The sequence below is a fragment of the Microtus ochrogaster genome (genome assembly GCF_000317375.1).
Source record: "Microtus ochrogaster isolate Prairie Vole_2 chromosome 14 unlocalized genomic scaffold, MicOch1.0 chr14_random_1, whole genome shotgun sequence".
NCBI classification, from domain to species: domain Eukaryota; kingdom Metazoa; phylum Chordata; class Mammalia; order Rodentia; family Cricetidae; genus Microtus; species Microtus ochrogaster.
The window spans coordinates 34623093-34633437 of record NW_004949096.1 but is presented as its reverse complement, the minus strand read 5'-3'; the positions used below and the strand labels follow the sequence as shown (position 1 = coordinate 34633437).

At 41.3% G+C, this 10345-nt stretch overlaps 1 protein-coding gene across 1 annotated transcript in view; it reads right to left on the bottom strand.

The window, feature by feature from the left end:
• Window positions 1-826: 826 nt before the first annotated feature.
• Dtwd1 (DTW domain containing 1) overlaps window positions 827-10345 on the bottom strand; it is a 16392-nt gene continuing 6873 nt past the window's right edge. Inside the window, exons 3-4 of the mRNA XM_013352599.2 lie at window positions 9816-10083; window positions 827-2150 (exon numbers count right to left, since the gene is read on the bottom strand). Coding sequence (XP_013208053.1) covers window positions 1903-2150; window positions 9816-10083 — 516 coding nt within the window. The 3' untranslated portion in view covers window positions 827-1902. The remainder of the gene's footprint in view (window positions 2151-9815; window positions 10084-10345) is intronic.

Genomic DNA, 10345 nt, shown 5'->3' with positions numbered 1-10345 from the left:
ACAGGCTTCAAAGCTACAGAGAAACCCTGTCTCGAAAAACAAAACAAAACAACAACAACAAATTAGACTAATACTTTAAGTGCGGTCTGCTTTTCGGACCAAATCCCACCTAAAATACCTGGCTCCCCGGAAGAGTCTGAGGCAAGATTGAATTTGCAACTCTATTGACTTCAGGATCCTAGGTGGTGAAACTGGAAGAAAGAAAAGAGACTAGCAAGGAGGGGAACCCAAGGTAAACTGACAAATCGCTGGACAGCATCGCTGTTGTGCTATGGAGTCCGTGAAGAGACAGTTTCAGTCTCTTGGCAAGTCTTCCTGTCCAACCAATCCTGTCATCATGTCAGGATGAGCAGGCTGAGAGCCTGGATACAATACAATCTACTGAAGGGAGCCGAGTGTACCAGACACTTCTAGACACTAATCTAGTTAGTACCACTAACACTGCAGATTACATCCCAAAGCCCTTTCGGCAGCCACAGGGAATCCCGCAAGCCTACTGGTATTGTCAGTGTGTAAGATGGGAACTAAGACAAAGTCATTCGTCAGGAGCTTAAGAAATAATGGGTTAAAACTCTTCCTGGATGTTCAAGATGTATGTGTTACTGTATCCAAAGATGGGCTGTGTACTGGCACAAAAAATGCCATAAAACAGTTAAATACCAGTGCAGTAAGGCACTCCCTGCGCACATGTCAGATAGGTGGCTGCATGTCATGTGACCTACACAGGGGTCCAGGGACAGGAAAAGGGCAACCTTGCACCCTCCAGCAGGTGAGCAGAGTCTTGTACATTTATATGTCAACAGCCAAACCACAAAAATAGCAATACAGCCAGATTGGAGATGTTTATGGCTCAGATTCAGAGCGAAAAGTATTCAAAGCAACAAGAGCAGGGCTGAAGGGCCCTAATACAGGGAGAACAGCTTAAGGCCATTCTCAGAGTTTATCACACCAAAGAGAAACAAGGCAAGTACAGCCAGCTCATTATTCCTACAGGTATCCTCTGCTGTCGGGCTAAGCAATACTCTCATCTGAGGCATGTGCGTTACTCCTGCTATGAGATGGCAAATGAGTGGTAAGATCATTCTCTCCTCTGTTTTCTTCAACCTGGTAACTGTTCTGATGGCTTGCAGAACTGCGTAAATGACAATACACTTAGCATACACCCGGCTCCGCCCTGCCCCTATCTAGACTTTCCTACTTAAATCAATTCAAGCTTACCTTTATTTCTAAAGGCATGTTTCAAACATGAAGAAATTTACTTTAACCCCATATTGCTCACTCTTGAAAAATAAATTCCATCTCATATGGCTTCCCTAGCACACCAAAACAGACCTGTTTCTGTTGGGTGATGTGCTCTTAGCCCTGGGTCACCTGACTCTCCAAGCAGGTCATATGCACATCCCTCCTGCAAGACCACACGATGCCTAGAGCAGAGGCCAGGCAGAGGGAGGAAGTGTGGGCTTACAGAGACAGCACAACACACCACCTCTGCCAATCTGTCATAAACTCTAGCAAATTATGTTTCACTTTTTTCGTTTTGCCAAAAGATTCTGACTTTGTTTAAATCCAGAGGTGAGGGCTAATATAAGTGAAAAGAGAAGACAACCTCTAATCATATATGTTAATCACATAAATGTAACAAAACATATTAAAATATACAATACAATTGATATATGCCCAAACTGAACAAACAGCTTCTGAACTCTATCTTTCAATCAGGACCATCTCTTTAAAATTACCAAAATTCAAATTTTCCTTTAAAAAAATATGGTAAAAGGAACAAAACTGAAATTTCCCCGAGTCCGCTCACAGGCACTGAGCATGATGAACTCCCCAGAGAAAACAGGCTCAGCTGCAGCTTGTGAACATCAGACAGCCACATGACAAGCGGAGTGTGCAGAACTAATGGATGAGCTTTGGTTTTGTCTTCTCTCCAGAGTCCTTGGCATTCTTTATCAAGCGGTACATAAAAGAGTAGAAAAATAAAAGATTGTCATATTGTCCTTTGTATTTCTCTTTCAGCATGTCACTATGGTAGTCTACCAGGAAGTAATAAATGGCTTCAATTGTGGAAAGGAAAGTATCCGGCTTCCCTTTTTGATGGCGCCAAAAGCAAGTTTTTCTTGTTTTCAGTTCAACTTGTAATAACTCTGCCAAACAAACAAAGAAGAGAACATGTGAATACTTCTCAATCGCATTACTATTGAGAACAATAATAATAACTGGTGCAATAATATGCATTGATACACAATGATGATTTCATTACTTCAAGGGTTTTTAAAGCACAGATAAGTTCCTTCTATTCCAATTCTAATAGGGTATTATTATAAATGTACAGAGGAACATAGAGAAACAACGTTGCACAGAACGGAACCATGTACATCCCCACTGTCCCTGCTTCTCAGACCTGGTAAACACACTGAAAAGTCAACAATCAAGAGAGTCTTACTAAGGGTTTCTATCCTGCTAGCTTCTACCCAAAGTTCCTTTTCAAATTTTGACTCGTTGACAGAACCTCATTATCCATTCGCAAAAAAGGCTTAATTTATCTGATAATGCGACTTTTTTCTAAAACAGTTCCTATTTTTATTCACACTCTTTTTTTTCCCCTTTATATTTTGGTATAGGTTCTACCTGGGGAAGAGGAGGGAGAGAAATACTGAAGGAGGGACGATGTGGGAGTCTCCTCTGTATGTGAATATGTTCTATTATCATTGATTAATAAAAAAGCTGCTTTGTCCTATAGCAGGGCAGAATATAGGTATGCAGAAAAACTAAACTGAATGCAGGGGAAAAGGCAGGCTTAGGAAGACACCATGTAGCTACCGAAGAAGACATCAGAACCTTACTGTAGGCCACAGCCTTGTGGCTACACACAGATTAACAGAAACAAGTTAATTTAAGATGTAAGAGTTAGCTAGGAATACACCTGAGCCATCGGCCAAACAGTGCTGTAATTAATACAGTTTTTGTGTGATTGTTCAGGTCTAGGTGGCTGGGAAGCAAAGTGTAGTCTCTAATTTCAGAAATGGTGCCCAATGTTTGGCAACATACATCCACATAAAGCCTAAGAAAGCCAGTAGAACCAGGAAGCCATCTCTTAAAGGAGCAGCACCTCTGCTAGCCGCCAGCAAACAGAGCCTATAGCTATAGTTTTCTTTGGTTAGGATAAAAGATAGGAATCTTTAGACTCACAATGAAATATTTTAACCCCAATTCTTGCTTGATATATTTTTTATATGCAATTTTACTATGTTAAAGTTAGAAACCTTCCTTTTTATTTAAGCAGAAAGGGAGAGATGATGCAGGAGTCCCCTCTGTATGCTGTGAATATGTTTTATTACCAGTGGTTAATAAAGAAGTTACTTTGGTCTTTGGCAGGGCAGAATATAGCAAGGTGGGAAATCCAAGCAGAGATAGAAAAGGAAAGAAGGTGGTGTCAGGAAAACACTATATAGCTGCTGAAGAAGACACCAGAACCTTACCAGTAAGTCACAGACTTGTGGCGATACATAAATTAGTAGAAATAGGTTAATTTAAGATGTAAGAGCTAGCTAGAAACACATCTGAGCCACCGGCCAAAAGCTTTTGTATGATTCTTTGGGACTGAATGGCCCCAGGACCGGACAGGACAGACATCTCTGTTTACTGACAGAAGAAGGTAACATAGCAGCAAGGAGGTCTGAATAAGTTATTAGGAATCATACTGTTAACTATATACCTAAAATAAAATTTTCTCATCTTGGCTGACAATGCTCCGTCCAAGAACCAACGATAAAACAAAAAAAACAAAAAAAACAAAAAACAAAAAAACCTAGGCATGAGAAGTCCTCTTTTGAGTTGTTGGTAAATGCTGTCCAAGAGACTCCAACATTACAGATTATTGTTACTGCCCTTGGTTGCCCCCCAGAGGTGGAGGGTAAAAGTCCTTATGCTGAAGACACTATGCTCTTCAGACTTAGGGTACAGAGGTCCCTGTGTCAGCCCAAGAGTCTCTTCCCTGAGTACTAGCTTTCATGGTACCAGAAGGCAACCATGCAAACTTCCAAAAGAAAGCAACCAACAGTCTGACCCAGCTACGATATCTACAAACCATAACAGCAACCAGCTTAGCATGATATCCTAAGGGTACAGTAGTGGCACCCATCATCTGGTGGTAACCAACTGCTCTCTAATCAACGTAACAAACCCACTAAACAGAGAAATCATGCTTGATACGAAAAACCTGGCCACTTACCCAGGGTTAAGAACTCATGGCACTTACCCAGGGTTAGTGAACTCGTGGATCTTGGAGGAGAATCTCTTTAAATTAAACCAGTATAAACCCTTAACTATTTTCAACATGCCTTCATAATAAAAGTCCTCAAGAAAGTAAGGACAGAATATACCACAATATGATAAAAGCTATATATGACAAACAATAGCCAAAATTATACTAAACAAAGGAAACAGAAGATGTTTAACAAAGGAAACAAAGGAAAACAGAGTATTTCCTCTAAAATCTTGAACACACAAGGGTGCTATTTTTCTGATTCCTGTTCCCTATCATTCTTGAAGTTTTAGCCAGAGCAGCAAGATATGAGAAAGACATAGGGAAGATCAAAATTGGAAAGGAAGAAATTAATCTATTGCTTCTTGCAGACAATGTAATTCTACACTTAAAACACCCCATGGGCTCCACTAGAGAACTTTTGGGTCTGATAAACATGTTCAGCAAAGTCAAAGGATACAGAACCCAGCAGCTTTTTTATATAGCAATAATAGACTTGCAGAGAAAGAAATCAGGAAAAAACAGGCCACTATAATTGTTTCAAAAACAAAACAAAACAAAACAAAGCAAAACCAACCCACCCACCTAGCAATAACCTAATCAAGGAAGTGAAAGATCTCTACAAGGTGGGGAACTGGGAAAAAAGGAATGCTTGTTCACTGTTGGTGGGAATGTAAACTGTGTGGCCACTATAGACAACATTGTGGAGGTTTCTCAGAACACTAATAAATGAAACTGTTTTACACCTGTCAACTTAGTCATCTGGTTAAAAGAAACTAGCTAAGAGGGACATACTTCATGTCAAGAACTGCGAAGTAAAATGACATGAAACATCTTTAGCAACAACGGAACACTTCAAACTGCAGAGTAATAAGCAATCTAAAATGGGAACCTAGAAAATGATGTATCACAAAGACAGGAATGATTTCACAGACAAACATACACCACTGCTGCCAACACGACTCTTGAAGGAATTCTAAAAAGATGTACTATGTTTCAGCAAGAAGGGAGAAAAGAATGCTGAGGAGTAAAGAGGTCAAAAGTTATACAACTCCAAACATACCTCTGTATAAAACCTCTGTATAAAACGGTAACCAGGAGAAGTTCTAGTTTGTGAACTAACAGTAAAAGACAGACAGAAATAATGAACACATGCAGCAGCAATGTGAGCAGGAGGAAACTGAACCACGTGCAGATGGAGGAAGTCCTTGGAGTATTTGAAGGGAGAGCTTAAAATGTTGACTTTGAACTTAAAAAAAAATCTTTTAATTCATTTAATCTTCTTGTCTGTCTCTGTGTGCACGCGCTATATTATTGCTATAGTGTGTGTGTGTGTGTGTGTGTGTGTGTGTGTGTGTGTGTGTGTGCGTGTGCTATAGCATGTGTGTGGTGGCAGTCAGAGGACAAATCCATAGCAGTCAGTTCTTGTTTTATACCATGTTGGTCCTGGGAACTGAATTCAGGCCCAAGCCACCTTGCCTACCCAGCTTTGAACTTTTTAACATGCCATGTGCCCAATCCTCAGAAAGAATTCAGACAGGATTATTTTAAAACAAAATAAATAAAAATATAAAAAATTTAAACCTTATTTCAGGGAAAAAGAAGAAACAGAAAAACTCATGTGTGGTAGTGTAGCTCTGTGACTTTAGGGCTCTGGAGGGCATCGTGGGCTGCAGAGTGAGTACCAGGCCAGGCAGAAGTACAGAGTGAACTCGTCTTCCCTGCTGGCTAGCACAGACAGTGCTGGAATTGCTACTCAGGCTGCTCACTCACTTTAGACCGTGTGTACTGCAATACCAAGCTGCCAAGCAAGACATGCCTGTCGCTGCGATAGTGACAGGACTATCTGGAGGCTCACCAACCTCTGTGACCAAGTCTACGGCCCACCTCATGGGAGAGAACACACACTTGATACCTGAAACTTGGTCAAAAGCGTATGGCTGGGGAAAGCGTGGCCAAAGGGAAGAACACATTACTGTGCTTTCCCTAAAGGAACGTGTTGTCAGACAGCTTTCTGAATCTTTCTGTTTAGACGAAGAGACCAGTGCTGCTCTCAGCCTGGCGAAGCTCCTGTTCACAGAGGGTTACCGTCAATGCAGAGATGAATCCGGTCAGAGTACTGACAGTAAATGACCGATGAGCTTATAAATGAAAGTGGGCTCTACGTCATCTCCATCTTTTCTCAGTGTGGCAATGCACACTGTAACAATATGCTGACATGCTGTGGGTAGCAGGGAGGAACAGCTCAGTCACCATGAGATCAGGAGCACAAGCAGCTAGGGGACCACAGTCAGGGGACCAACTGAATGAAATGAGTTCAACTTGTGGCAGGCTCAGTACTGCACCAACCTAATGCAAGCTGATAAATGACTGGACGCAGTGCGTTCCACTAGTAAGGTAACTTTTAAAGTCTATTTGCTTTATTTTATGTGTATGAATGTCTGCCTGTGCATATGTACGAGTGTACACCATGTGCGTGCCTCCAAAGAGGGTGCTGGATCCCCTGGAACTGGAGTTACATGTGAGCTAACATGTGGGTGCTGGGAACTGAATCCGCGGCTTGACCACTGAGCCAAGTCTACAGCCTGTTATGGTGATTCTTAATTCAGCATTCACAACACCACAATGGAGGCAGAACTCCTAGTACAGACATCTGGGAGGTAAAGTGTGGCTTACTCAGCTCAATCAAATGAAAGTGTTTTAAGATCTAAAGGCCACAACTGTTCACAAACATGGACTGTTTCTTATAGAGCCAATTTGGTTAATTCAGAAATATGTAATATGCCCCATCCCCATTATTCCTGAGGAGGCAGAGAATGCAGGGGCCGAATCAGGACATGCAGAGAGCTGCTTTTAGAGATGCATTTCATGGTTTTGAAATAGCAGGAAGTGAGAGGCATGCTTTCTATGGGAATCAGGAAGGATTAAACAATCTTTAGTAAAATCTCATTTTAGGCAATGATAGTACCAGAATATTTATATTTAGCAAAACAGTACCAGAATAATTCCATTTATAGGTATTTCAGGGACTTTCACTTGTATTCATTCATTTGAACCTAGAAATCACCATATAAGGTAATAATAAGAAAAATGTCCCAGAAAAATCTTTAGACTGAGGAGTAACTTGCTGCAGTCACGGGACCAAGAGGCTGTGGCAGGCAGTGATCTCTCACTTCTTCAAAGCACAGAGCAGTATGGATTCATCTACTAAATAACAATAAATTCTTCAAAGTTGTGTGACCACAGGTACAAACTAATTAGTTATCTAACAAATTAATTAAGCCAGTGAAATGTACTTCACACTTCCTTTAGTTTGGAAATGGTTAAGGTTGTCGTACATCTTTTCTTGAAGGACCTATTGACAACCACACGATACCAACCAAGCAGCTCTCTTGTCTTCTAATCATAAACTGTTCGATAACTGGAAAAACCCTAAAGTTTCACATGAGAATGTGGAACAAAGAACGGAGAAAGGTCTACAGGAACAAAAGAAACAGTATGTGAGCCTGAACCTCAGATTACTGACTGCGTTACATTTAAACTGTTACTAGGAGTTCAGCATTTCACTCAAGTGAAAAGGCATACAGGACCGGGAGATCGTTCAGCGGTAATAAACTTGCTGCGCAGCAAACGGACCTGAGGCCGGGAGGTGGCTTAGCGGGTAACGCACTTTCTGTATAACACCATGGGCTTGAGTAGATCCTAGAATCGGGGTGAAGGCAGACGTAGCAGCACACAGCTACAATCCCAACAGCTTTGGTGAGATGGAAGTAGAAGCAGAGAGGGGGGACAGTCAGAGGCTTTGGGTCAGCTAGTCTGGGGCAATGAACAAGAGGCTCTGTCTGAAACATGATGACACCAGACATCACCCTCTCACTGCCATGTGCACTCAGTGGCATGCATGTGCCTACAGAACACATAACACATGTGCCTACACATGCACACATAAACACTTATACACATAGGTTTTCATAAAAGGCATAGAGAGAGAAGTAAAAAGAGAAATTCTTATAATACTAAACTCAGCCGGACCACCATTGTGAACTCACAGTATGCACACCTAATGTTTCCTCAGCTCTGTCCACTGAAGAAACAGCCTGTAGTGACTGACAGACAGAACTCAGCTTCTAGTCTCAGACCCTAGCAAACAAACCACAGGTCTTTAAGAAAATGCTGATTCCAAGTCTGTGTCAGGAAGAAAGGCAAAGCAGGTTTGAGATGCTCTGCTGCACCTGCCGAGCCAGTCCGACCCCAAACCACTGAGGCCAGTGACAAAAAGGCCGTTAACACAGGAAGAAGGAGCATGACTAAACTTTCTCCATTTTTCACTTCTCAACATAATGACTGCTTGATCCATGAATACTAAACACTGCAGAGAAAGTCTACAGCCTGAAAGCTTTACGCCAGTATACTAAAGGAAAACAAACCTTTCCAGTGCAGAGATCTGGCAATCAGCACAGATGGAAACAACTTGTTTGGTATGCTTCCCGACTTAATGCAACGGTAAGTATATAACTGTTCATGCAGACAACGGATGGAATGACAGGGACAGGACACACTATCAATAATAACAACAAATGACAGACACGAACTGGACCAGCTGTAGACAAGCCTGGATTTAGTCTTTCTTTAAAGTACCCTAACTATGGGTCTGGAAAAAGAAAAGTGGTTAACAGCACTTCTTGCTCATGTGCAGGACCCAAGTTCAGTTCCCAGTACCTACATTAGGAAACTTGCAACTGCCTACAACTCCAGCTCCAAGGGATCAGACGCCCTCTTCTGACCTCCATGGGTTCCTACATGTACATGCACACATATACACACATAAATTTTAATCTAAAAAGTATCTAACCAAAATATCTAGGCTGAGTATAATCATGAGATATGAAACAACCAATCCAACCACTTTACCAAAATCTAAATCAACCTCAGACCCTGAATTTCCTGTAAACAATTTGTTTTTCCAATGCTTGCAGCTGCTCTCAGGAGTTCCTGATGGCAGGGGAGTGGTTTCTGGTGGGTTTGGCTGGGGCGTGGCTATCAGTTGAGGATCCCTATATAAGCTGCCCTGGAACACAATAAAGGGGGCATTCTTGGCACTTTTGTTTCAAGGATGCCCCGTGTTCTCGTGTCTCTCTCTCTCTGTGTTCACAGCCCCCAACATTTCCCCGACACAGCATTTAACTTGGCTTTTAAATGCTTGTATACCTTTAGTTTCTTAATCTAGAAGAGTTTCCTAATTTAATTTTCCTTGATTTAGATTTTGGTAAAGTGGTAACGGTGTTGTATTTATTACACAGGACTGTCCTTATTGTTAAAAAGAGCAGTAGTACTTAAGAGTGCAGTTGTGCAAAGCCTACTGCTTACTTTAAGATGACTCCACCCATCTTGTACATAGATTCATAAACACACATAATACAGAAAGGGGGAAGAGGAACGGAGCAAATGTGAACGTTGAGTGTACCTTTTCTTTTCAGGGAGCTACAAATGAGAAGTTTTTCTAAAGGAAACCTATCAAGGAACGTCCCCAGACACATTGCCTTACCCCGAAGGCGCTCATCAGAGATTATCTGGTTTGTCTGGCTCCAGGTGCTGTCAATAAAGACCACTCTTTTCAATGCTGGACCTTTGTGCAGGCTCCCATTCAAATCAGAGCCTCCCTCCAACTCAGTTCTCTTGAGTTTAAAAGGTGGTACATCAAGATCATCAGTTTTGCTTTCTATCCTTTTACTTTTACTTTCAATCCTTTGTTGCAGATGAAAAGAGACATCTTTTATTGAGATGGACTGAGGCCCAGGAAAAACAAGTACAACCTAAAACAAAGAAAGTCAGGTTAGCGCCATGCTGCTGTGATCTTCAACATAAATTCTGACTTAAAACTCTAAGAAAAAGAGATGACGAATGTCTAAAAAAATAAGCATTACATTAATTCCATTATTTGCTTCCTTCCATATATGGTAAAGTTTTAGCTTTTTCCTAATAGCATATAAACATATTATACTACCTGGAGATGTTAATTCAAAATAATTTATTCACTAATTCACAAAGCCAAGTTAATGGTACCTTGAATTAAAA